Source organism: Brassica napus, chromosome C1 (genome assembly GCF_020379485.1).
Source record: "Brassica napus cultivar Da-Ae chromosome C1, Da-Ae, whole genome shotgun sequence".
Lineage (NCBI taxonomy): Eukaryota > Viridiplantae > Streptophyta > Magnoliopsida > Brassicales > Brassicaceae > Brassica > Brassica napus.
In genome coordinates this window covers 18,122,344-18,149,998 of record NC_063444.1, presented here as the reverse complement: position 1 = coordinate 18,149,998, position 27,655 = coordinate 18,122,344, and the positions used below count along the sequence as shown (strand labels likewise).

Sequence of the window (27,655 nt, the reverse complement as noted above, 5' to 3'; positions counted from 1 at the left end):
ATTAAAATTAGTCATGAAGAAGAAGTATCTTGCAATCCAATCCTTAGCTTATCTCACTATTTGACTTGCTACTCAGGAAACGAAGTTATCGACTCAAGAAAAGCTGGTTCTGGATTTGGTAGGACTTCGCCCTCAGGCCAATATAGAAAAGTCGGGAAAAAAATAAACCGATGATAAGAATCAAGGAGAGACAATCTGAGAAACAGAGTGGAATGTGGTGGCTGAAGCTTCTCCATGTGCTGCTATGCTGTATAATAACGTTGCATTTTTCTTGCCGGTTTGTACGAATGCTGATGTGGTTTTTTTGTTTGTTTGGTTTTAAGATGCCTGATTTGCCAGATTCAAGAAAAACCAAACCAAGGTCCACGTTTCAAACATGATTGCATTTGAGATCAAAGTGATGCTATCTGCTCGAAACAGTTTTTGTTTTATTTTCTCTTCATAACGAAGCGAGTTCTGGTGGTAAGAATGTGGTTGCTGAAGAAGAGGCAGCTAACATTGTATGCTGGACAACCATTTGAAGCTGTTAAAAGAACCATCCATACTCTATCCAAAAACAATGATAGAAAGAGTAACCAAATTGCTTCATAATGTGGAAATCTTTTGATAAACACATAAGAAATTAATCCTGAAAATTTGCAAACTGTTAACACGAAACAATCCGACCATTTTGATTCGGTTGTTTCGCGACAAAACGGTAAACCAACACGCCGCTTCTTGCACCATTTCGAGGCTCATCAGAGTGTATAACGTCAACATCAAAGACCTTTCTAGCTTTCTTGAAGAAGACAGACTCTTTCTTCCACCTCCTTAGATGAGCCATCAGAAATATCAGCCTCTTCCCCTCTGACCCCTTCGCCGCCACCATTAAACGCAGCGTTTTCAGTAGAGGCTCGTACAGATGGTCGTGGTACACCACGTCAGACGCTACAACCAAGTCAACGTTCGGCCCCAGAAGCTCCACGTCATCAGCCTCTCCCCAACGAAGCGGTGCCGCGTGGACTTGACCTTCGAATCTCGCCACAGTCTGAGCGTTCGCCTCTGCGTTGAAGCTGAGGTTGTCGAGGACGTGCGGGAGATCCGTCACCGTGACGGAAGCGGAAAGAGTGATCGCCGCGGCGATTCCGACGACGCCGGTTCCGGATCCGAGCTCGAGAATGTTCATCGGTGTAGTAGTAGAGCCGGCGGGTTTCAGCGAGGAGAGTGTTGCGGCGAGGGGGCTGTTGGCAGGGTCGAGGCGGTAGTTATCGAGAAGCGCGACGAAAGTAGAAGCGGCTGGCCAGAGCTGGAAGGAGAGACCCTGTGACGTCAGTTGACGAATCACGACCGTTGACTTGATGGAGCGGATAGTGTAATGCTGGAGCTCCGGTGCACCGTCGGACCGAGGAGAGAAGCTATCACCGTTGGTTCCGTTCTCACCGATGAGGAGCATTTTGGCTTCGTCTACTTCGTTTTCCTCATCGTCGTCTCGTAGAGGAGAAAGATTTTCCATCGAAGATTTCCTTCGTATTTTGCGGCGCCAATGTGCTTTTTATCACTTCTCATAATTGTTCCTTTAGCCACTTAGGTCTTTTTTAGGTAAACATACACGTGGAGGCTTCTTATTGGATAGTAACACATCTGTCCTTACCAAGAGAGACAGCGAAGTACAAAGCAACAGAAGTTTTTAAGTTGAAGTCAAAGAGTCCTCCTAAACAGATACAGTTAACATTGACGTCTCTAGATTTATTTCAAGTCTTGAAGAACAACAAGAGCTGCGTTTCTTCCCGGTGCGCCCATAACTCCACCTCCGGGGTGAGCTCCACTTCCGCACAAGTAGAGTCCTTTCAAAGGACTTTTGTAGTTCGACCTGTGTCACATTTTCCCACCTTTTTTAAATCATGAATCGTATGGACTGTTTCTGAATTGTGAGAAGGGTGTGCATAAGATTTACCATCCTTTCACCGGCCGCATCAAGAAGAGAGACTCTAATCCCATGGCACCGTGAAAGATGTTTCCTCCTACGGAACACATGGTGGGGATGTCAATATGGTTTGGATCATTTCATATCCCTTTTAATAGGAAGCTTTTACTGCATAATCTACCTGTTAGACCAATTTCCCTTTCGAGATCGGGAGGAGTCAGCATATCGTAGCTAATGACGGATGAGCTAAACCCAGGTGCATATTCATCAATCAATTTGAAACATCTTTGTGCAAATGCTTCCTGATTTCACACAATCAAGCTGGTAAACATCCCATACGGAATGTACAATTTGAGGAGTGATAAAAATGACGTTAGATAAGAGTGTATAAACTTAACTCACTCGATACACAGGATCTTCCCAGGTTCCATCTGATGGCTTGTAAGGAGTGTATTGGATGAACAAGTTGATTACATGTTTCCCTATAACACAAAACCACATTCAGAGCTAAAATGCATTCTTATTACTAGACACACAAGAAAAAGGAGAATAAGCGTGCCTGGAGGAGATATGGTATTGTCTAGTGTGGATGGAATAGTCATTTCGATCACTGGTCTTCTTGATGGTAAGCCGTTTTCAGCATCATGACATGCTGTGTGAACCTCGTCCATGCTGACAAAGCCAGAGATAAAACAGAGACGTTGATGTTTTCATTTGTTCTTAGAGATACAAAAGTCAAAGATAAAATTAGCACGAGGCATACGTCTCTGCACCAATGTGTATAGTGCCGAAATGCTCTGGTCCTGGTCCCGAATGATTAGTGTTGTTACAGCATTGGAACTGCGGTAACTTGTCAACAGCCATGTTTATTTTGGTAGTTGCCTGTTCACAGCAAACAAATCAATCAATCACCAAAACAATTAGCTAGATGGAGCAATAATTAAACTATTTGGCTTAAGGAACTTAAATAAAATAAATAAAAAATGCTTACTGAGCTGTAATCTGAGTTCTTTATAGCACTGACGAACTTTTCAGGAAGAACATTGGACGGAACCAGCTCCTGTTATCCGAAACAGACGACCTCAATGTAAACTTGCATAAACTGGAGTTTTTCAAGTAGACATGATATGACACAAAAAGATTTACCACAAAAGTTCTGTAAGGGGTTGCATTGGACAATATAACCGATGATTCCACCCGTGTACCATCAGCAAGCAAAACCTTATACCAGATAATGTCAGATGTATTTGATTCAAGCTTTCACTTTATCCGGGAATCATTGAAAGACAAACTAACCCCTTTCACGCTGCTAGAATCCTCAGTCAACACTTCAGAAACCTGCAGAGTAAAATTGAGAGTGTACTAAGCGGTTCTGCTTTATGATAGGAGAGACGTTAGGAACAAGAGATGTTTTTTTTTTGGAAACTAGGAACAAGAGATGTTAGGAACAAGATAGTCCTCAAAATGATCCCGAAAACAAATACCTCTGCGTTTGTGAAAATTTGAGCGCCAGCTTCCTTTGCAGCATTGGCTATAGCCATGGAGACAGAGCCCATCCCACCTTCGACGTAACTACAAAATATTTCTTATCAGCTACTACGCAGAGTCAGGCCTTACTTTAAAAGACCATCTTGTGCCCTTCATTCACCCCTCGCGAGAATGCATGTTTTATTATTATCAAGTAAAAAAGAGTTCTTCTATTGCTTACGCATTCAGACCTTTGTAAAACATACACCACTATTTCTACATTGCCAAATTCATTTAGAAGAAAATACAATTTGATATTTCGAATACTTACGACCAAATGCCATGCTCTCCATCTGATTCTCCCATCACATGATGTAGCAAGACATATCCACTTCCAGGAGTATGGACACTGGCCTGTCAAAAAATGTTCAGAGAACTACATTAACTCCCCAATTTACTATTGAGCAGCTTCCTGAACATAAAGAAGCATCTCTCACCTTTCCCCTTCCTTAGATTAATAATAATAAATATATCAAGAAAATTTGAAACCTCAAAGCTCAAGATCTAAATAAGAAATTCAATTACCGTAGATCCAATCACAGCATCTGTTGCAAGAGTCGCCTTCAGGACATCAGACTGAAAGTATAAGGCCAACCAGAAACCGTATAACATCAGATATAGCTACCAGTTGTTAATTAATAGAACCAAGACGTGGTAAGGTCAGAAAACAACCTCAAACCAGTTGTTCAAAACTTTTGAAGCTGGGGCCAATAGAAGATCCATGAAGTCCCTTCACAAAACAAAACAACACAAGTGCATCAAAGAGCAGGCATTCAGATCAACAATGGAGGCTCTCAAAGCGTAACGATTCAGTAAAGATATAGACCAACAAGAAACAACATTTATATTACTGATTTATAGAACTGTGTTACAAGCTTTGAGAGATGTTAATGGAGTCTCTCTCCTCCCCCTGAGTGACCACTCTCTTGCGTTGCGTGATGCCTTTCCCTAATCTCACACCCTTGTTGTATACTACCTATTGCTCATATAACTATCACGTGCCAATCCACGTGTGAGATAGACACTCACATAACACTAAACGACTCTCTCTGCATTACTTCTTATTAGCTTGACACTTCTAATTATTCCATACTAACCATAGAGAGATAGAGAGCACGTGTATCACACACACATTAAGAGATAAGAAACCATACACCATATCCTTTTGCCCCAAAGAAGCTGCTTGGCGGAGACACCGAGCCCAGAAAGCAGATTTGTGCAACTTATTGCTCAGCTTGTCATTAAAAGAAGAGTCACCTTGCAGAGACTCTGGAGGAGCTGCATCCAAGAGAGTATCCATGAATCTACCAAACCTCTCTAGCTGCTTCTCGTATCTGCAAATCCAAAAAAAAAAAAAAAAAAGTTCTAGTGAAATCAAATTATCCTATTTACGCCCAAAAACAAGATCACCTTGGGTAAGCTTCAGCATCACTTCTCGAGAACTTGGAAATCTCAGAGTGGTTAAGCGCCTGATCTGGGCCTAGAAGAAGATAACGCCCATCCAAACAAGGCGTAAACGACGCAGGACTCCTCTTCAGAAGCTTAAGCCCGTGTCTGCCTAACTCCAAATCACTGAATCGATCACAATCCATGATCAGAGAACGCACCAACTTATCTAGAAATCGAAACAAGTTTTTCACCTAATGATGCATGGACGAATTAGTCCCTGGACGTAACTGCAGCGTGAGAATTTGAAGCCCGGAACGATCTCCTCCGTCACTGCCGCCCCGCCGATGACGTGGCGTCGCTCGAGAACTGCCACGGAGAGACCGCCGCGCGCTAGGTAAGCTGCAGCTACCAAACCGTTGTGGCCGCCGCCGATCACCAACGCGTCCCATTTCTTCTTAGTCAATTGACCAGGCGTCGCGCTAAAGCTCCGGCGCCACATTTTCTCTTCTTCAGTCCACGTTTCTCTACTCAAAAGTCTGTCACTCCACTCCAAGTTGGTGATTTACTTTCGTCCCCAATAGTTTTGACAATTTACAGTAAGGTTCAATTAGTTGTACGACTTCAAAATAGCCACATGTATGTTTTGTAAATTCACATAACAGTCCCAATTGTTAGCACGTATTTGTTTTAACCCCAAATAGTTTTCGTAAATTGTAATTATAGTCCTCATATTTTGGATGACTTTACAAAATAGCTTAGGAAAATTGGGTTGTTTGACATGGAAAAAAACCTAATTTACTAACTAACCAATTTCTCTAATATTCATATACGCGCTGTTACATTTACATAATAATATTGTATTAGCCCTCTTTTTCACCGCCGCAACCTGCAAAAAAACAAAAATTTAATTAATAATTATTGATTGTAAAACATAAAACGTGGCTCTTTGTTGCTCACACACGCTCACAAAACAAGTTTTTTATTTCTAATATTTTGAAAAGTGAATAGACTCCTCCGACACAGATTTGAGCGACGAAGACAATATGAACTTACGTTCTCGGAAAGTTTTGTGGAGGAGGAGACCGGTTTAGGAGGCTTTGTCGGTGGCGGAAATGAGAGGCTTCTCATATTCCAAAAGCGACAGTAACGAAGACAACAGAACATATATGTATCTGAATTTACAGGAAATCTCTGTTGTTTGTGGGAGAAGATGAACACTTTTTGTTATTGTATTATATATATAGATATGCATATAGAATAGAAATGTAAACGATGTATATTTTCATATTTTATTATGCGTTCTATTATGTTACTATATTATTTTATCATGTTTCATTCTCTTAGACGGTTAACAAAAATGTCATATTTTGTTTAGAAAAATAGTTTGTAATTTTCTTAAATTCTAACTATCTTTACATGTTTTTTTGAAACCATGGATCATAGTCTCCATTAATCATAGGAATTGAGATGGCAAATATATTAATAGAGAAATAGTTTAAAAGTTATAACACGTAGTTTGTACTAATTAAAAAAAAAATCATGATTAGTTGTCACGTAATTGGAATGCTAATTTTGCTAACGTGTCGGCTTGAGAATCAATTGAGAATATTATTAGTCCAAAATTAAATTAGTAGAAAATGTTATATTATATAGTATGTCCATTATGGATCATTCATTTATCAAATTGAAATTATTATATATTATTTCCTTAAATAAAACCTATGAAATTACCTAATGTGATTAATATATATATGGAAATTATTATATATTCTTTCAAAACGAGTATAAATTAATAAAATCGTTAAAAGTCTCACATAAACTTTTGTAATCAAGGTTTAAATTTTTTTCTATAATAAGATACAATGATTATAAAATCATATGAATAAATAATTTTTTTTAACAGGTGTTTAAGTTAATATATATATATATATTTCATATCGTTTAAATTAAACTATACATCATATGAAAATACATACTTATATTTTGATATCTGCGTTGAACATATATTGAAAAATTAATATTTTAAATTTTGAAATCTTCATTATTTTTTTAAATAATTATAATTTATTGAAACCACTAAACATTTCACATTAAAAAAAATCGTTGGTGTAAAATTGTGTTATACAAATATGCAAATAATCATAAAATAATATGAGTAGAAACCTAATGTAATAAATATCCATATTAAAAGCATACTATATATCTATGTTAATATCATTTAAATTTAATTATATATCATATACGATAGATAAAATTGATTGTTTTGATTTATGAGGGAATTTCATGTTTACCACTTTCATGGTACCACTTTTCATCTTTACCTCCACTAAATAGACATTTTCAAAAATACTTTCTTCATTAAGTGGCAAAAGACTCTTATACACTTGTTCTCTATATATATAATAAATAATTATTTGAATAAATAAAAAATAAAAAATAAGAAAAATAATTTTCTTTTTATGTTTTCGAATTATACTTTTTCAAATCTGAATTTTTTTATAAATTTTTTCGTTTGAATTTTTTTCGATTTTTTTTTCAAAATTTCTTTTTCAAAATCAAAAATTATGTTTGAAACTATTGTTTTTTTTAAAAAAATTATATTTTTTAAAGTATTTATTTACATATTTATTTGAATCCTAAATTTCACATTCCAAAAATCCTACTCCACCCCTCAACTCTAAACCCTAAGTTTAGATTAGTTAACCATAGGAGTATAAATGTCATTTACCCTTCATTAAAAATGAAGATAAAAGTGGTTAGTGTAAACATGAAAATTGGTACTATGAATGCGATATTTGTGAGAATTTCTCATAAAAGTTTAACATATATTAATAATTTTAGTTTTTGTATAAAATATTACATAGTTTACGAATTTGAACCTGTTTTTGATAATGAATGATAATTTATTTAAATGAAACTGTTTTTTTAAACTGTTAATCTACCAATGTATAATTTATTTTAAAACTGTTAATATAACATAGACTAAAATTATAAATTTTATACAATATCATTGAATATTATTTCCTTTTATACAAAAATTATTTTTTATTAATTTATAATAAGATTACATTACCAATTACAAAATTATAATGCATCAATTTATAAAAATATATTAAAAATTTTGGTAAGATTTTGTTAAATTGTTTTTCAACAGATTTTATTATAATTAAAAATAAAATTCTAGTTTCTAATTGAAATTTATTTATTATTATTATCTTTATTGATTATTAAGATTTAATGTAAATAATCAAATATGTCACGTTAAATAGTTGATTAATACTATGCATTGTCAACAGTAGATAAAATATATGACTCTAAATTAATAGATTAGATATCAGAAAATAATTAAAATTAAATATTTTAAAAATATTAAATTTAGTCAAAATTTCATGCTACTTGAATATATCACGAAATGATAAAGTTTAAAAATATAAGTTCGCTATGATTAAGCTATTGATAAAAATGTATAAAAGATAACATATTAAATCTTAGTTTTGGACTTAAGTATTTTCATATCGGGTTCTATCTGATCGTAACAGAGTTTATTAAAGTTAATTTTTATTGGATACAAATTTTTGGAACTTTTTTACATATATATATATATATATATATATATATATATATATATATAAATCCATAAATTTTTGAATCGGTTTCGGTTCAGTTTTTTGTACGTTCCAATTTAGATTTTTGAATCTCGATAAAATGCTCAAACCTACTTATATATATTAGCATTAAATTTTATGGGTTAATCTCAAAATTCAATTGGGATCACCCGCCCCGCAGTGATCCGTGGTGCTCAACACCCCAAACCCGCCCCGCATGCGGGTCGGCCCACGGGTTGTGAACAAGCTAACCAAGCAACATAAATACCACAATTGTAAACGAAATATATGAGATAAAGCCTAGAGTTCATGAGAAGAAGAAATTATATACCTTTTGGTTGGTACGAGGAAAAGAAGACGAAGGTGATGGCTCTATGAACAAGAGAAGATACAGTCTACGGTGGTAGATCGAGGAAGAAGAGAAGCTACGGCCGATGATGGTAGATCGAGGAAGAAGAGAAGCAACTGTGGAAGATCTATGAAGAAGAAAAGCTTTGGTGGTGGCTCGAAAAAAATGAGAAGCTCCGGTGGTGGAAGAAAGACAAAAGAGGGACTATGGTGGTGGAGCGAAGACGAAGAGAATCTCCGGTGGTGGCTTGAGCAAGAAGAGAAGCAATAGTGGAAAATCTATGAAGAAGAGAAGTTTCGGTGGTGGCTCGAGGGAAATGAGAAGCTCAGGTGATGGAAGGAAGACAAAAGAGGGACTATGGTGGTGGAGCGAAGACGAAGAGAAGCTCATGTGGTGGCTTGTATCTCCAGAATCATCGTCTCCAAAGTCGCCATTGTTTCACCATTTCGTCGGTGAGTTTTCCAAAGGTCAAAGGTGACGAAGCAACGCGGGTTTACGCGTGACCCGCAGGCCTAGGCCATTCCCGCAAGTCACAATTCCGCAAGATCTGCAATTTTTCGGACCTGTGATATATAAGCTCAAACCCGCACTGCAGTGGGTCTTTACGGGCTAGGCCTGCGGGTGGAGGACCCAATTGCCATCCTTATGTGCAATACCAAGTTTAAATATAAGTAGGTTCGAAATCGTGGTAGGGTAACAGGTGCGGCTGGATAGGGCCTAGCACCTAATTGAATAAGCGGGGATTATTTGGGGGAGTAGTTACGGACTTTTTTGTTACTTTTCATGATGATCAAAGGAATTGTGTTGGCGTAGTGGTTATGGTTCTTTTGAGTTATTGCATGTAAGAGCATGCGCAACGGTGAGACTCATTGGAGTCTTTAGCGACAAGGACATTTCAGATTAATCCTGGATATTTTGGATTCACGGGCCGCCACGTAGTCGTGGGAACCCGCAAATAGTGCAAGGATTCACTAAGAAAGAGTCCTTATTTAAGAATTTTAAGGATTGAATCCTTATCTTTTGGTGGGATCCACTGATTATTTAATAATTTTTTCTCTAAGGACTCCCACTTAAGGATTCCCGTTGCGCATGCTCTAATAGGTTCGAATCTTAAGATGGCAATTTAATAATTTCTTCATTGTTTTAAATAATGCAGGGTAAAAAAGTTTTGAGTTAACTAGCCGCGTTTTCGAACAGGCAATATAGATATTCATTAAAAAAAGAATATTTATTTTCGAAAATAGATCCCAAATGAATCTAGTATATATATTAAAAATTGTTTTTCCTAGGGTTTACGATATATTTGAACGACATCGTTTATATCGTCTGGGGTTTTTGATTAAAATTCTTGGTCGTTCATTGTCTCCCTCTCATAAAGCTTTTGTGCCTGACCTTGACAGAGAGGCATAGTGACAAATTTATAGTGTGTCCAAGGCAAAGAGCCATTGATATTCTCCTATCGAGCTTAAGCGAGTATGGTTGTGGAAGAGAAAGATGGTCAGGCTCAGGCCCAAGAAGAGACCACCAATTTGGTTGTTCCATGGATGAGAGCTCCCGTCGATGTCAGCCATGTCGATAGCTGCTCACTCGAAACCCTCCCTTCCCTTCATCCCAGGTGACATTTCAATTCCTTTTGGGCAGAAAACTTTCTTCGTAATGTGCTTTAAGCTGCAAGTAAAGTTCAAAACTTTCTTACCATGTCTAAGCATAAACACAAACACTTTGTATTAGAGAAAGGGTTTAAATTGAGCATAACCCACCAATCTGTTATGTGTTCCTCATATTGTTCTGTCTCTTGTGGCTCTACTTCTTACATCAAGTCTCATATACAATATTCAGATGAAAAAGAACAGTTTTACCATCATTTTGTTTGTTTTAAATCTTGTGTTGCTGATAGGTTGAAGGAGGCGTTGGAGAAGATGGGTATATCTTCACTCTTTCCAGTGCAGGTTGCAGTTTGGCATGAGACAATAGGGCCTGGCGGTTTCGAAAGAGACGTCTGTGTTAACTCTCCTACAGGAAGTGGAAAGACTCTCTCTTACGCTTTACCAATTGTTCAGACTCTTTCGTCTCGTGCTGTTAGATGCCTCCGTGCTTTAGTTGTCTTGCCCACTCGTGATTTGGCCTTGCAGGTAGGTTACAGTTCAGTCATAACCAGAGTCTAGTATGGTGTGTACTGAGATGTCGTTCTTTTTGGCATTAGGTTAAGGGAGTTTTTGATGCCATAGCACCATCTGTGGGGTTATCCGTTGGTTCAGCTGTTGGTCAATCTTCGATAGCTGGTGACATAGCACAGCTCATCAAAACACCTAAACTTGATGCAGGGATATGCTATGATCCTGAGGATATATCACAGAACCTTGAAAGTAGTGCTGTGGACATATTAGTAGCTACACCAGGAAGGTTGATGGACCATATCAACAACACAAAGGGCTTTACTCTTGAGCATTTGCGTTACCTTGTAAGTAAAGAACATCTTGGAACTTCCCTTCTTTAGTTTCCAACTTCTTTTTTTTTTTGATGAAGCTATTTTGTTTTCAGGTTGTTGATGAAACCGATAGATTGCTTAGAGAGTCATATCAAGAGTGGCTCCCAACTGTTCTGAAACTGACTCAGGCATCTGACGATGGCCCGTTTCCTTCATCATCACCTTTTGTTCCTTCCTCTTTTGGTTCTCTGCTGACTATCCGTAGACAGTAAGTTCCATCTCTCTAGCATATGCATATAATAACTGAACCATGATTGAAAGTGAGTATTATTGATGCCTACTTGAAATTCTCAGAAGTGTGGAGAGAGGTTTCAAGGGAAAACCATACCCAAGGCTAGCAAAGTTGGCGTTGTCAGCTACATTGACACAGGACCCAAGCAAGCTTATTCAGCTTGACCTGCATCACCCTTTATTCATGACAACCGGGGCCACCCGTTACAGACTACCCGAGAAGTTGGAATGTCTTAGACTGGTATGTTTAATTGTCTACTTTCTCTTCAAGTTTGTGCCTTTAACATAAGCCAGATTTTGCTTTGCCATGTCTTTTTTTTTCAACAGATTTGTGAAACCGGGGTGAAGCCTGTATACTTAGTTGGTCTCTTGAAATCACTGGAAGGTGAAAAGTGTATCGTTTTCACATCTTCTGTTGAGACAACTCGTCGTCTATGCAAGCTACTCAACTTTTTCGGTGATTCAATGATAAAAGCAAAAGAGTATTCAGGTGGTCTTAACCAAGCAGTTCGGAGGTAATATTTTTGAAATCATACATTTACTAGTAGAACACCATGTATAGTCTCTTTGGAAACCCATAACAGTTTCAACTGTTCTCTTTTTTTTTCTTTTTTTTTTGGATGCAGCAAAGAATTAAAGGCTTTTAGAAAAGGAGATATTCAAGTTCTTATTTCATCTGATGCTTTGGCTCGTGGTATGGATGTTGAATTGGTAACAAATGTCATTAATTATGACATGCCTCAATATCCAAAGACCTTCATCCATCGTGCTGGACGGACAGCTAGAGCAGGTCGTGCCGGGCGGTGCTTCACATTGCTAGGTGATCATGAGGTAAGCTGAAACAAAAGCATTCTTTTCTCTATATTGCTTTGTCTAAACACAAGCTAGAGGTACCTCATTGAACCTTAGTCTCGTAGGATAATTGCTCTGTCATCTGATTATCATGCTCTATTTTGTTTATTTTGGTATACTATGAAATTTCAGGTGAGACGATTTTCAAATCTCTTGAAGAAAGTTGGGAATGCTTCATGCCCAATCTATCCAATCCCACCCGATTTGTTTGGTCCTGTCCGTGCCATTTACGAACCTGGTAAACTTCCTAGCCTTGTGCTATTAGCTCTAGGAAACATCAACAACAAATATACATGAAAAATAAGTGTGTTATATGGAATTAAATTGAGATTCTAAACCTTTTTATAAGACCATTGTTTTGTTACAAGCGAGTTTTAGTGACAGGATAGTAGGATACTGTTGATCTAGATTTTTGAGTTTTTAGTCTATAAATAAATGCTGCACTATACGAAGCTGTTGTAAAAGCAAAAAACATTTGAAATGCCATTGATAACCTGAATTGGATACTGGGTTTTTGATGAAATAAACCATTTTCTCATTTTCAGCTCTGGCGAAGCTGAAGGAGTCGGTTGAACCAATAGCACCGAAAAGAGGAAGACAAGTAGGTTTTAAGCACAATTCAAAAACCACAAACTCCCAAACAAAACGCAACAAAGCGACATCGGGACAAGCATAGTTTGGTCTTGGTGTAGCGGACGGGTCAAATACACCTCAATTCTTCATAAATTTAAGAATGATTGATGCTTTCGTCCAATTTTGGTGGCTTTTTTCAACTGCGCTTCGTATATTTTTCAATACTCGAGAGGATATGTTGCTCAGTTTATTTTTTCCAGTCAACGAAAATCACTATTAACAGATTCTGACAAGGGAAATTTGGTTTAATATCAATTTATTATCAAAAAAAAAAAAAAAAACTATCAAATACTTTGTAGTTCATAAACTAATTAAAAAGGTAAAGACAACAATTTTTGCATAATCTATATATTAAAATATATTTCATCCTTTCTTTTTCAATCTAACTTTTTCACTTCGTCACAAAGTTACCATCATTGGAAACAAATCCTCTGATCTCCAATCAATCTTTCAACCGTCTCGTTATATTTTTACCGCAGAAGTCGATCATCACTTTTGTCGTACATATCGCTTCAAATCTCGTTGATAGATGATGATATAGCTTTTCAACCCCCTTAGAATTTCATTTACATGTAATGGTACAATGCATATTTAATGGAATGGACCATATAGGTGAAATGTAACATGCTTTTATTTGCAGTGGTTATACTAATTAAACCTGCAAAATTGCATTGCATTGCATTTATAAAACCAAATGTTCATCCCAAAGAGAAAAAGACAACTAAAACATGGCATATACGTAATACGTAGACAGAGCCTTAAAAACTCATTTACGTCAAAATATGAAAACACCAAAAACAGAATGATGTCTTTGGATAGGTGCAGTGCCGTGCTTACATGAGAAAATAAGAAGCATTGGCCTAGGGCATCTTTTAAAAATATATAAGACACTAAAGGCATTCCTTATAATTTGTTTCATGTAATGAAATTCTATATAAACATGTAGCTTTGTTAATAGCTTCACGAGTTAAACAAAAGATGAGACTACAACAAAAACATAGATTTAAAAAAAACTAAATAAAATATGAAAACGCTTGTTAATTATTTAAAAGTTGTATAAATAAAAAAAATTTTTGCACACTAAACTACAATAGTTTTCATATTATTATAGATATTTTTCATTTGATTTTGTTTTTCGCTTGGGGCAGCTGTTAACGTTGGCACGGCTTTGGATAGGTGTAAATGTCTTGGATCAGTTAAAGGTAGGCGATTGAACTCCGAGTAGTATACTCGTGGGTGAATGATTAGTCGATGATTTGTGTTGTACGTGCAGAGCCGGACCTGAGTTTTTCGGGGCCCTATTCAAAATATAGATGAACTTATCGTAGTTTTGATAATAAAAAACAGCATCGAAAAAATTATAGAACAAGAAGAAAAAAAGAACAGTCTAAACATAATTAATCTTCAAAATACAGTACAATAGTTCTAAAAACACACAACAACAGTTCTACCGATTTTGAAAAATAACTCTTCTTGCAGTTTTTTCAGCAAAATCATTCATCAAACTTTCATAATTGAGATTTTGAATTAAAGCTTTCTCAATCGATAACATAGCCAATCCGTTTAACCTTTCCTGTGACATAGTAGATCGTAGATAAGACTTTATCAACTTCAACTTAGAAAAACTTCTTTCAGCTGAAGCAACTGAAACAGGAATGGTGAGCATTATCCTGTAAGCAATCCATATACTCGGATAGCTATCCTTCATTCTCTTCAAATAATCCAGCACTTCTACATTCTTCTTGAAAGTCTTTGGCAAAACTTCTCTGAAAATTTTGATTTCCATGAACAAATCATTCCCATCAATATCAGAATCTGCTCCATGCTTAAGAAAAGCTTCAAGGTTAGAACATTTACTCTTTAAAATATCATCGCTTGTTGAGTTGAGCTTTCGTAGACTGAACAAAAACCCAAAAATATTTTCATACTCTTTAAATTGTTCTAACCTTGTTTGGAAAGAAACAATAGCTTGGTCCATCATTTTGAAAAAATAATTGATTCTGAAATCATCCTCCACACTTAGAACCTGACAAACATCATCACCTTTGTCTCGCTCTTCATCAAAATGAGTTTTCCTTTTAATAAGGCGCTTGTTCCTCTTGTTAAACATGGGTTCAATATCCATAGCAATGGCAATTTTTGAAGCTTCAGCTTTTGCTTCTTGAAATCCCATTTCTCTATACTTTTGGAAAAAAGAAACTAACCCCTTTAGCTGAGCAATGGCATCATCGATATCAATATCTTCAGACTGTAGCGTCTTGCTCACAGTATTAACAGCAAACAGAACATCATACCATATAACCAGACCAAACAAGAACTCAAACCCTCCAATTCCATGTGTTTCACTTATCGCAAGACATTCAGCATCACTCCGTGCTCCTAGATCCTCACTGTTTTCTGCAAAGTAAAGTAAGACATCTCTGATTTCTGGAGCTTTAAAACGTATAGCCTTAACGCTTTCGAGGTGACTTTCCCATCGCCTATCTGATAGCGGTTTAAGCGTGAAACCTCCCACCATTTTTCTGTACATCTCCCACCTAGTCGTAGAAGGGTGGAAAAAATTATATAAACGCTGGATAATCCCAAAGAAAGACATCGCTTTATCAGAAGATTTAGCAATATCACAAATAGCCAAGTTCAGATTATGACAACCATATGGTGTATAAAATGCCCTCGGATTGATATCCAACAATCTCTTCTGCACTCCTTTGTTTTTTCCTTTCATGTTGGATCCATTGTCATAACCTTGTCCCCTGACATCATTAATATCCAGCTTCAAACCAACCAGTGTATCACATAATAGCTCAAAAAGCCCTTTTCCTGATTTATCTTCAACTTCGAGAAAGGTAAGAAAAAATTCTTCAATCTGAACTGGACTCACTGATATATCCACACATCGAATAATGAGAGACATTTGTTCTTTGTGGCTGATATCTGGAGTACAATCAAGAATAACCGAGAAGAATTTTGCCTCTTTAATCTTCTTAATGATTATTAACTTGATTTCAGAACTCAACATTCCAATCAACTCATTCTGAATTTTGTAGCTGAGATAATGGTATCGGGTTTCTCCTTTGGTGATTCGCCTGATGTGCTCCCTCATTACAGGATCAAATTTACCAATCATCTCAATATTCCCCAGAAAATTTTCATTGTTCTCTTGGCCAATTTTGTCATTAGATCCCCGAAATGCTATATTACTCTTAGCCAAATACTCCACCACTGAAAATAATCTCAGTAAAAGCTCCCTCCAATGATTCTTCTCTTTTTCGATTTCCTCTTGGACACACTTATCAATTGTCTGATTCTTTTGCAGCCTCATCTCTAGTTCCATCCACTGGCTCATACACATAATGTGATCATGACTGGTTTCATGTTGGCTCAGCCTTATTCCAGTATTATTCCAATCCAGAAATCCAATGCCTGCTAGTTGAGTAGTTTCCTTGTAACGGGTGAACAACTTGCAACAAAAACAATAGATCTTGTCGAATGTTGTTGAATAAACTAACCAACGCCGGTGCTGCATATCTCCATTCTTCATGATCCTTTTGTAATTTCTATGTGAAAAGTGTCTACCACTTTCATTTTTGGGGAAAATATAATCTTCAGATGGTGGTGGGAGAGGACCTTTCTCAACCAAATAATCTCTTAACTTCTGGTCAATTTTTCTCCAATTTCCAGGATCCATAAGATCAAAGGCTGAATCATCTTCTTTAAAATGCTCGTCCGCTGCATTTGAGTTGACATCTTCATCATCTATCTCAGCTCTATCCCTATTCTCTTCTTGATCATGGTTTCCATATCCAGTTCTAACCCCATCAACCTCATCATCTGGTTCAGATCCATCAACCTCACCAGTTTCACTACTATCCTCACTAGTTCCATCAACCTCATGGTCCTCATCAGTTCCAAGCAATGCTGGTTTCTTAAAATACTTTAACAGAGAACCTGACTGAGACTTCACTAGTTCTTCTACTCTTCTTTTCTTTGCTCTTTTTTTAGCTCCAGAAAGGTATATTCTTGATGCACTCATTTTTTTCTGCAGGATGAAGATAGAAAATTTAAAGATTGTAATTCAGTTTTGACATTATAAAAAATTGACTATTAAAAACCTTCAAACCAAAACGAGTAAATCAATTGAATTAGAGATGAATAAACAATATAAGATTTGTTAAACGAAAATAAAATTTGATTTTACCTAAGAATCAAAAGACAAAATCTTTGGTTTTCTTACAGAGAAGGGAAGAAGCTGAAAAGACTGTCTAGTAGCTCGTAAGTTTCCTTTGCTGAGTTAAAATATGATGCTTTTTACTTATTTAAATTTATTATAATATTTACAATTCTTTAAATAAAAAAAATAGAGATATCTTCAGACTTACGTGCTAATAATGTTCGTGACATGTATTTTATTCTGTCACTAGAAACCAAAATTTTACTTTTTAATTTGACTTTGCACCTAAGATTCATATATTAACATTACATACAAAGGAAAAAATTGGAAGTGGGGGCCCCATGAGGTGGGGGCCCCATACGGATGTTTCGCGAGATTGCGTACAAGCCCGGCCCTGTGTACGTGTGTAACCTTGTTTGATGATGTTGAATGGATTCACATGATGGGAAGAGTAATCTTCGGCTTCTCAAAAATGAACAAAAGAGATAGATGTTCAATGAGACTTGTTTTGCAAAAGTTAATTTAGTAGTACTTTGCAACAGGATTACGCCATAAGTATATAAAGAAAAATAAATGATTTAGTTTAAGACCCTAAACTTGGTTAAACCTAGAGAATAAACCAAGTGATCGGTCCTTATCTTTCCCATGGGTCAGATCATCTTCCTCTTAGAAGAAAATGATTAAAAGTCTAATGGTTAGGATTTGCTCTTTGATCTTGTCATCGGTCCAATGGAATAGACAAGTACTGGAGCACAAAAACGAAGATATCTCAAACCTCACGAACTTTGTACCCTCCCCTTGAAGATACATACATAAATCAACTTGTGATCGTCACAAGATCCTGACCCGTTCCGATCCTTTTACCCTATTGGATCTTGTTGTGAAGGACCCGCGGGTCTTGGACCCGATCCGAACCCGAGACCCAAGTGGGGTACCCGAAAACTTGAAACTTCTACTATATATTATTATTAGGTATACTAGTTCCGTGTCCGCGCTACGCGCGGATAATGCGGTTATACAATTTCCCTTTAAGTTTATATAAATATATGATATTCCCTCCGTTTTTTAATATAAGTCGTTTTAAAATTGTGCACATAGATTAAGAAATCATTAATCTTTTTATATTTTCTAAACAAAAACATCATTAATTATTTACCTAACCACAAATCAACAAATAATAAAATAGAAGGTATATTATCATTGGTCATATAACATTAAGTGTTAATAAATTTTACATAGAAAATTGAAAACGTCATATAATTTGAAACATAAAAATTTCTCTAAAACGACTTATATAAAAAAACGGAGGGAGTATCATTTAATAAATTTGTGCTAAAGAACCTACAAAATTTGAGGTTGGAAAGTAAGCAGAGATCATGTTGTCCCTTTATTATTGTTTTGTTGATGATCTCTTTCGACCCAAAGCTATATTTACAACACATCTTTTATGTAAGTCAAATATCTGCACAAAATTTTGGAGGCAAAGATTTTTGAATATGGAAAATAAATCATACATATTGATCTGAAGGTTTTGTGATTTTATTTAGAGAAACAAAAAAGTCATAAGAAAGTCTGCCAGCATTGTAACTTTTAAAATATCATTTAGTATGAAAGTAACATGAAGAAATCTAAAAAGCCTTCAGCTTAATACTAAACCAACGATCAAGCTTTTTGTTATTTTATTTTTTAAAGTTAAAAATAGTACACTTGAAGGTATGTCCTCTTGTCGAGTGTAGAAGATCGTACCTTGGAATACCTTGTAGACATAAATGGAAAATTGTGAGATGATGGTTCGAGTTAGGCCTGAGATGCCATCTTCTCGTTGGTTGATTTCACCACTGATGTGATGCGTTGGACATGCCCCTGATCTGTTAACAAAGATGAAGGGTTACCTAAATTTGCAACAGAGTGGCTGTATACTGGTTTGTGATGTTCAATGTTATTTTTATTAGTGAATAAGCGATTGCCTGTTTTATAGATGCATGATAACCTTATTTACTTTGTTTTGTTTATGGGACTATATAGCTGTAATTTACCTTGTTTGTGGAACCACTGCTTGTACGATTTAGTGCATGCGGAGGTGATGTTTGGCTTGCCATACTCATGATGGATCTCCAATGCATTCTCCATTCGTGGCTTGTTTGTCCAAAAAGATGCTTCAGTAGTTGCAGGGTAGATGGTGGAGCTGTTGTAGAATTTCTCTGGCCCTGGCCCTCCATATTTTATGGTTATTTTATAGGTTTATGTCTTGTCTTTTGGAGGGATATGACAGAGAAATGTGTTTTGCATATTTTTTTAAGGGATATGACCGGGAGCTTGATGTACTATTTCATGTTTTGCATATTTTTTTATTGTTTTTTAGTTCATAGTAATGTATGATGTGAGTATGATGTGTATATTTGGTGAGTGTATGTATATCTGTTGGATTGTTCTAATATTTGAGTTTTCATGTTAAAAACAGTATATTTTCATATGACTTTTTCAGTAATTGTTTTAATTTACATATGTGTAATGTATGTTTTGTTTATTTTTTTGTATGTGTGCAATTTTTTTGCTGTTTACTTTTCCGGAGAGATTTATTTTTGGATACTGATTTTTTATTCATTGGATTTCTTAACTGCATTTGTTTTGGTAATCTAGCTTCTTTTTTCCATAGACCTTTTTGTAAATTATATAAATAATAGGTATGTATATATTTTTTCCTTTCAAAAGTCGTTTCGATCCCTAGGAGCCAAAGTCCTCATACATGGTTTCCTGTATAACCTTAGTTTCATTAGATTTACTGATTACGTGCATCATTAGAAACCAAAGCTTATCCACAGACAGCTTTGCCTATTGATTATATAAAGGAGATTACATTGAACCTAAAATAATGACTGAAAACCACATAACATTTGCACCCAAAAAACACATAACATATTTGTTTATTTGTGTGCGTGGAAGTATTTTATAAAAAAGCAACATGCAATTGTTCTCATTCTCCTTTTTGATTGTTTTTTTTTCTAAAACATGGATTGATTGTAACTCATGTTCATAAACTGGCCGTGTTCAAAACTCGGGTGAGTAGCCGTTTTTACGGGGAAATTTTTGTGTGAGGATGGATTTTAAAACTCATGTCTTGTTCATTTGTCTATTCATCTAAAATTTCAATATAATATAATAAAGTGAAGTCTGGAGAGCCTATCCTCATATGCTTGTGTGTTTGCATTGTATGATAACAAAATTCGATTTTCTCTCATTATAGTATTGATGACTGATGTTGCTTAATCATAGCTATGCATCTAACACAGTCGGTGGCTTTCTATGTGAATTCAGTATCGCTTGCATTTGAAAAAAAAAATAGAATTATTGTTATATGATGTTATCGGCCTAAAGTCAATGTGTAAGAACATATACTCTGCTTCTGAAGTTCTGGATATAAGGAGATTGGATACTCTAAAACAATTAGTATATAGCACACGGGATAATTCTGAGATGAAAATCAGAAAGTAAGCTTTTGCTTGAAATCACTTTGTTTAAGAAATCTGATCCTAAAATCTGAAATGCTTAGTATATCAAACGATATCTCTGAATGTTTTTTTTTATCTCCAGGAATCACAACCCCTCCAGGCACGACAAATAATTCAGGAAGTGAAAATAATTTTATAGTTCCTTCCCTTATGAGACTTCAATTGTCCAATCAAAACCTTCTTAAACTTTTACGCTCTCCTCCCTTACGCAACCATCCGCTTTTCATTGATTTTCATCTTCTCCCTTAGTCTTCTAGCTTTATTTTACTTCTTACCATCACTCTTGTCATTGACATGCCACAACCACAACTGACTCCGCTGCAACAGATGAAATTAAATATATAATAACAATCACTCTACAAAGATGAATCTGATACAAACAGATGTTTGTGAAAATCAAACCTACATTGCATTTCAAAAATCGATCTTTGAAGATTATTTACAGGAATAATGCTTAATGAGAATACCAAAGAGATAACCACATAATCAAAGTAGTAAAATTTCCACAAATAAACGATCGAGAAGATAGAAATAAAATCTCAACTCACGAGCAAAGAAGATGCATTCTTTACCTTAAAAAGAATTCCTAAGGAGCATTAGTTTAGATGACACTTGAGTTCAAGCTCTTGGTTCCCTCAGCTGTGGCCAATGCTCCAGCTTCCTCGCTAATAACATCCAATATTTCTTCCCGCTTCTCTTCTACATCCAAAAGCTCCAAATCAAGTTTATAACAATCAGTTTGAAGAAACCATGCATTACAAAATAGGGGATGTCTTGTAAACTTACCTTCTCCCATCGTCCATGAAAAGAGGAGACTCACTGAGACAAAGGAATAGCTGCTTATTGGAAAACCTTGTCTATCTCTCTCTGCAGGACCATAAAGTTCACAAAACACAGCTTTCTAATAAATCAATCACAAGTTCTTACTTTAATGTTTCATGTTATAAAAGAAACAAAATTCTCAGTGGGTTTGAATAAAAGAGTTATAAACGAAACAAAGACGTAGTGGGCGTATCAAACATTTGTAAGAAATACAAAAAGCTTTTATTGCTTACAACTATATTTGGTTGAGAGTGATTCTTGAGAAGCTTAAGTTCCTCCTCCAGCTCCTGAATATGAGTTGCAATAAGCCAAAGTAGGAAAGTCATGAAGCAATCAGCTGATTGTAGAGAAAGAACCAACTAAGATCATGTGATGAAAGAGATGGCGTGGCACAGTATTAACAAAGAAACTAACCGGTATGGGAAGAATCAACAACAACATTCATTAGAGTGAACACCAAAACAAAAGTCGACAAATTAAGATGATATGTTTACTACATATTTAGAATGATTCAGCTTGGGAAAAAAAATTGATTACCAAAAAATCATAAGAGGAATCAAACATAACGAAAGGAAAAATAAAAATCCAATAGCGGAGAATGATATCATTTTTTAAAATCCAAAAGGGAGTTAACTAATTAACATGTTTATCCGCGAGAAGTTGTATCGAGATTAATAGCGACTGAACAGGCAAGAGGGATTAAAAACCTAATAATCCCAGTGAATGATGAGTCGCCGGACAACCTCTTGAGATAACGACAAAGGTGCATCGCCGGACAACCGCTTGAGATAACAGCAAAGGTGCAGACTGTCGAATGTCAAGTAGGATGACAAACTCGAGGTTAGCCATGACGGAAGAGGGGAGTAGAAAAGTACGAACTGCAGAGTACTTGGATTGGGTAGTGAGGGTTCGTGTGTATGGTCCTAAATTTATAGCAAGTGGTTGATAGACTCATGAAACGTCAGGATTTGGAGGATGAATAATCATCGGGAGGTCGAACGAAAAAATAAAGGAGTGAGTAAAGAACATCATCGATTGTTCAAGTAAGGGTAGAGGTAACGGTGATTACAGAGGAAAAGATCGGCGGAGAGGAAGTGGAAGAGACTGAGTTCGACGACGCTCCCGACTCTACAGAGGTTTACGCGTATTATGTTTAAACTGGGCCATAGAAAATTTTTAAAACCTACACGAAAGGCCCAGTTTCACTCTTTAAGTTAGAAGCGATGGTGACATGTCGAAAGAGAACCTCCTCGTTGGCTGATTTTTAAAGACGACGTGGACACGCCAAAAGGGTTTGATATCCTGCTTTTAGTATTGTTAGACATGGATGTTTCAGTTTATTTTTGGTATTATGGATATTTTTTAAGTTTCAAATTTTAGTTTTTGGATATAGTTTTGGGATTTGGATAAAAATTTAGATTTTCAAAAATATAATTGGGATAATCAGATAAAATTTTGGATATTTTTTTTTGTCTTTGAATCAGATTTTATATAAAATTTCTCATATTTTTTGAGTATTTAAATATTTTCAGATATATTCTGTGTGTTTTAGGTATTTTTATGGGTTGGACCCGACATGACCCGAACCAAACCTGATCCGTAACCCAACCGAATATGAATCAACAAACCCTAATTATCCTATTGGGTCTTACTATCTAAGGCCCAACCCGACCCGGACCCAGATCCGAAGAGACCCGAACCGACCTCAAACCGACAATTTTAAATTAACCTATCGGGTCCTAAACTCTTAGACCCAAAGGATCCGGACCCACAAGGAGGATCCTAATGCCAAGGCCTACTTGGAAGGAGTTAACCAACTATTTTCAAACCAACTTCCTCGAAACAACATCATGATCACTAATGAAAATTCTCATCTGAAAGCGTTATCCAAAATTTATATCAAAATAACATAATAAAAAATATGCAATTATTAGTCTTACTGAAAATATAGAAGATTGGACTTTCACAACAAAGATTTACGTAGGCAAATGCAGAGAAAACAAGATAGGAGGGGGTCATCAGATAGGAGCGAAAGACTATGCTACAAAATGTAATCATGGAGATTATTTTCATCTGAACTATGCATTATTATTCATCACCTGACCCCCTTCCTCCTACTAAATCAAACAACAAAAGAACTAATAAATCGGCCTCATCGAGAAGATTAGGCTTATCAACAGGGATTAATTCAGACATATATATGCTTGTCTTAATTGATTTAATCATCGGCCAATTAAAAGAAAATGATGAGAATGATAAAAAACATACAAAAAGGACTCAGAATATGGGTGGTGATATAACAGAATGGTCGGCAAATCGGCTTTTTTAAGGCCGATATTACGACGAACGAGACCTAATATCAATCGTCACTGTCCCAACAAAAAGAAAAACAACAATCTTTTTTAAATAAGGGAAATAAATCTCAGTAAGCCAGCGTTTTTCACATCAAAGTAATTAAACTCAGACGGTAATTCCATATTTTAGCAATGATCATCAACAATTTACTTCCCACGAATAATTATAACTAATTTAAAGAATGTAATCGCCGAAATGGCTCCGTAGACCAAAAGAATCAAGATCTACAGGTTCCTATCAGAAAAGCGAAACACGTACATCTGTTTTTGTCCAATGTAGCATCAACGATCATAGCCCATAAGCTATCGTCGACGTGGCATCGAACAGTTAGTATTAAATTTTTTTTTTTTTAAAAAAACCCTCAGAAACCCGTTTAAAATCAAACACACAGAAGCGAACACAGAAACGGTGGGAAGTACGGTCAAGATAACCAAACCCGGTCCGGTCAGCTTCGAACACGATTCGTAAACGGACCCGGGTTAGGATCTGCGTACGGTCATGGGGTGAAGACTAAACGGGGGATTGAGAAATCGAAAACCGGATGCAATCCTCGATTCAGTTCGCCTGCTGCGTTTAAAGTGTCATACGGCACTTCCTATCTTTTGGGAATTCTTCTTCATCGGGCGATCTCATCAAACAAAGAAAACTATAAACACAAAATCGATTAAGTAAAAAAAAAATCAAAAGGAAACAGAGAATCAAAAGAAGACTATGAAGAAGGTAATGGAGAGAGGGAAGAGAATGCCCAATTTATATAGAGGGTGGCGTAGCTCAAAACCCTAATATACCTATAAGTTTTTTTTTCTTTACCAAAATTGAAAATTCGTTAACCGGAAATAATAGAGTTTCTGGTTTACAAACGTATTTAATTTTCTTTATATTATAGTTTTCGGCGCAATAAATCGTGAGAAGTGTGGAAAATAAAAGAGCTCTCAACATTATTTTAAAGAAAACCATTATCTTTTGAACCAAAAAAAACCATATCATTGGTGGAAAAAAGGAAAACCAACTTCAGTCTTTTGGAACCCATTAAAATCACAGTCTATTTAAATTTTGGAACCTTCGATATGGTAAATCTTATCATTCTAACCATCGTCTGGACTATAAATCCATTTTGTTTTAGATATATGTGCTTATTAGATGATCACTTGCTGCAAACATATGATTTGGTCTGAAATGTCGGATTATTATATACAGGAAAAACGATGGCGACTCTTAACGCACCATAAGAAATCTGTGCGAACAATGGCCCTTCATCCTAAAGAGTATGTATATAGTTTTGCAGTGCTTCCAGTTTTATCTTTCGAACACCAGGTTCATCAAGACTACGATCCATTTGAACACTAGCTTCTAATAATATCTCTTTTTGTTTTTCGTTTTTAGAAATGCCTTTGCTTCTGCATCAGCTGACAACACCAATAAATTTGGCCTTCCAAAGGGAGAATTTTGCCACAACATGCTGTAAGATATAACCCATTATCTTGCATCTCTAGTGCTTTTGAAGCTCGAGTTTCATTTGAAATTAAGGCAGTTTTTTTTTGTATTATGATATACGGTGTCTTTCTCCGTGGAACAGTTCGCAGCAGATGACTATAATTAACGTAGTGGCTGGTGTAATGGTGACTGGAGGTAACAAATTTATCTGAATCCCTTTTCTGTGATTGTATAACTACCTCGCCTTCACTTAACTAAAATTGTTTCTATGTATGTATGTATGAATAAAGGTGATAATGGAAGTATATGGTTCTGGGACTGAAACTTTTGTACAGCCTGGTACGTATATTCATAGCTCGTTTCATGTTCATTTGCTCTTGATCTCCTTGTAAGGTGAAGATTTATAGAAGTCTCAGTATGATATAATTAGGCCTCGGAAGCAATAATAATGGGTCTTGGCAGGGTCACTGGAGGGTGAAGCGGGTATATATGCAGCGTGTTATGATCAGACAGGTTCGAGATTGGTAACATGTGAAGCTGATAAGACGATAAAGATGTCGAAAGAAGATGAGAATGCAACTCCAGAAACTCACCCTGTCAATTTCAAACCACCCAAAGACATTAGGCGCTTCTACTAATTAAGCTGTTTGTATCTCAGAGCTCCTCCTGTTTGGAAATCTCTTTGTGATTCTGTTTTCTTCTGGAAGATTATAAGAATGTATTGTTTTCTGAGATGAGAAAGAGGGTGGGCATTTACTTTAAATGCGTTTGTAATTTATTCTGTTTAGTGTTAACGAGCATAGTTCCTCGACTTTTATGGTGAAGAATACATATTTGTTTTTCTCTTCGTCTCTTATTTTATTCTTCTTTTAGCAAAAGAAAAACTATTCAGATTAAAGCTTGCAGTCAATTTTGTATGTAAAAGAACCTGCAATTTTGGCATCAAAAACAAATTACAGTAATAATAATTTTAATAAATAATTTGATTGCTAATAATAAGAAATGTAAACCAAAAAATTGACGTTTGAAATTTTGAAACATAAGAACTGAAAACATGTATATTGAACACAAATGATATAACATGACTGCTTTCAATTCAGTTTTTTTAAAAAAAAAAAAAAAACCCAAAAGCAGTCATCCCTTCATTTGATCAATCAGATTTTGACATTTGAAAAATCAGAAAACAATTAATTCAAGAACAAAAGATATTTCGATCCCAAATTTTCAGCAATTTTTTACGTCCACGTTCCTGATCACGATCTCTAACTGTTTGTTTTCTTATATGATTTTTTATCTACAAATTTATGCTCTGTTTTTTCTTTGGTTTTTATCTATCTTCTCCATTATCAAGGAAGCAAAACAAAAGATCTTTCCATCTCTCCTAAATTTCAATTTTGATCTCAATTCCTTCATATCTACCTATTTTTTCTGCGCCAATTTGAAATTTTTTATTATTCATAGCCAGGATTAATACTTAAACACTACAAGAAAACAGCAAGGATTCTGAGAGAAAAAATCGTCGGAATATCGTTGTTCCGACGACATACCGACGAAACAAGTCGTCGGAAATAATTCCTCGGAATTTTTTCTTTCCTCGGAAATCCCTCGGAATTTTCCGACGGAATTCCGAGGAAACAAACTTTCGAGGATCACTAGTTTGTCGGAAATGTCCTCGGAATATACCGAGGGAGAACTTCGTCGGGATATTTCCTCGGACGTTCATCGATCGATGCGTTTTTGGACATATATACATCGATCGATAGGAATATACCGACAGACATATTCCTTAGAATATTCCGAGGAACAGGTCCCTCGGTATATTCCGAACGTTTTTTTGTAAACAGATCGATCGATGGATTTATGTCCAAAAACGCATCGATCGATCGAGTAAAAAATATAATTAATTTCCTCGGAATGTAAAAAATATTAATGTTTTTAAAAAAATAAAATTTCTGAAATTTAAATTCGAAAATATGAAATTAAAATTAAAATTGAAATCATATTAATTAATATTCAAAGTTTCACAAATAAAAATAAAACATTCCGAGTTTTTGGAAAAAAAAAAACTACGGGTCTGGCACGTCCGGGAACACCTCGTTCGGGTACATCCTCTGCATCATCTCCATCATTTGCTGGTTCAGCCTCCTCTGTGCCTCATAGCCCGCCTGTTGAGCCACCATCTGGGTCTCCAACAAAGATATACGATCATCTTTGTCCTTCAACTGAGCCGTAAGTACTTCTGGATCAACAAAGGGCGGTGGTGCAGAAGAAGGAGGAACCGACCGGGTGCGACGACCCAAACCGACCAAACGTCTCTTCTTCTTTGGAACCGACTGAATAGAAAATAGCCAAATTTACAAATATAAACCAAGAAATAAATGAATTGA

General features: G+C 35.9%; 4 protein-coding genes, 1 long non-coding RNA gene and 5 other non-coding genes across 12 annotated transcripts; 1 reads left to right on the top strand and 9 right to left on the bottom strand.

The window, feature by feature from the left end:
• Window positions 1-563: 563 nt before the first annotated feature.
• On the bottom strand, window positions 564-1,492 carry LOC106393171 (protein N-lysine methyltransferase METTL21A-like). The gene has a single exon (XM_013833901.2). It carries the CDS (start codon window positions 1,490-1,492, stop codon window positions 647-649), a length of 846 nt encoding a protein of 281 aa, XP_013689355.2. The 3' UTR covers window positions 564-646.
• Window positions 564-5,406, bottom strand: LOC106396616 (pyridine nucleotide-disulfide oxidoreductase domain-containing protein 2-like). Its single transcript, XM_013837056.3, has 16 exons — window positions 5,071-5,406; window positions 4,841-5,002; window positions 4,585-4,764; window positions 4,103-4,160; window positions 3,956-4,006; window positions 3,702-3,784; window positions 3,388-3,475; window positions 3,200-3,241; window positions 3,050-3,124; window positions 2,895-2,963; window positions 2,667-2,785; window positions 2,463-2,575; window positions 2,306-2,385; window positions 2,085-2,205; window positions 1,934-2,000; window positions 564-1,849 (listed from the first exon to the last, which is right to left on the bottom strand). The coding sequence occupies exons 1-16, from the start codon at window positions 5,316-5,318 to the stop codon at window positions 1,726-1,728; spliced, it is 1,680 nt and encodes a 559-aa protein (XP_013692510.1). The 5' UTR covers window positions 5,319-5,406; the 3' UTR covers window positions 564-1,725.
• A 4,666-nt stretch (window positions 5,407-10,072) lies between these two features.
• LOC106391113 (DEAD-box ATP-dependent RNA helicase 1-like) lies at window positions 10,073-13,232 on the top strand. Of its 2 annotated transcripts, none has more exons than XM_048746171.1 (9): window positions 10,073-10,388; window positions 10,671-10,905; window positions 10,977-11,234; window positions 11,315-11,469; window positions 11,556-11,733; window positions 11,820-12,007; window positions 12,119-12,323; window positions 12,477-12,582; window positions 12,890-13,232. In XM_048746171.1, exons 1-9 carry the CDS (start codon window positions 10,249-10,251, stop codon window positions 13,018-13,020), a joined length of 1,596 nt encoding a protein of 531 aa, XP_048602128.1. In that variant the 5' UTR covers window positions 10,073-10,248; the 3' UTR covers window positions 13,021-13,232. The 2 variants fall into 2 exon arrangements, with proteins under 2 accessions (XP_048602128.1, XP_048602129.1); XM_048746172.1 differs by having other exon boundaries at window positions 10,099-10,388; window positions 11,559-11,733.
• LOC106393170 (zinc finger MYM-type protein 1-like) lies at window positions 13,165-17,933 on the bottom strand. Its single transcript, XM_048746170.1, has one exon. It carries the CDS (start codon window positions 17,008-17,010, stop codon window positions 14,425-14,427), a length of 2,586 nt encoding a protein of 861 aa, XP_048602127.1. The 5' UTR covers window positions 17,011-17,933; the 3' UTR covers window positions 13,165-14,424.
• A 943-nt stretch (window positions 17,934-18,876) lies between these two features.
• On the bottom strand, window positions 18,877-25,970 carry LOC106395650. 2 transcript variants are annotated; one of them, XR_001279320.3, is made up of 4 exons: window positions 21,713-25,965; window positions 21,444-21,524; window positions 21,230-21,356; window positions 18,877-20,975 (listed from the first exon to the last, which is right to left on the bottom strand). It is a non-coding gene; the product is annotated as an uncharacterized LOC106395650 (long non-coding RNA). The 2 variants fall into 2 exon arrangements; XR_002655198.2 differs by having other exon boundaries at window positions 21,444-25,970.
• LOC125581173 lies at window positions 23,490-23,587 on the bottom strand. The gene has a single exon (XR_007318881.1). It is a non-coding gene; the product is annotated as a small nucleolar RNA snR60/Z15/Z230/Z193/J17 (small nucleolar RNA).
• LOC125581174 lies at window positions 23,753-23,854 on the bottom strand. The gene has a single exon (XR_007318882.1). It is a non-coding gene; the product is annotated as a small nucleolar RNA Z43 (small nucleolar RNA).
• LOC125581168 lies at window positions 23,900-23,979 on the bottom strand. Its single transcript, XR_007318878.1, has one exon. It is a non-coding gene; the product is annotated as a small nucleolar RNA snoZ7/snoR77 (small nucleolar RNA).
• On the bottom strand, window positions 24,014-24,160 carry LOC125581200. Its single transcript, XR_007318907.1, has one exon. It is a non-coding gene; the product is annotated as a small nucleolar RNA snoR2/U65 (small nucleolar RNA).
• Window positions 24,395-24,459, bottom strand: LOC125581201. Its single transcript, XR_007318908.1, has one exon. It is a non-coding gene; the product is annotated as a small nucleolar RNA U49 (small nucleolar RNA).
• Window positions 25,971-27,655: the final 1,685 nt, after the last annotated feature.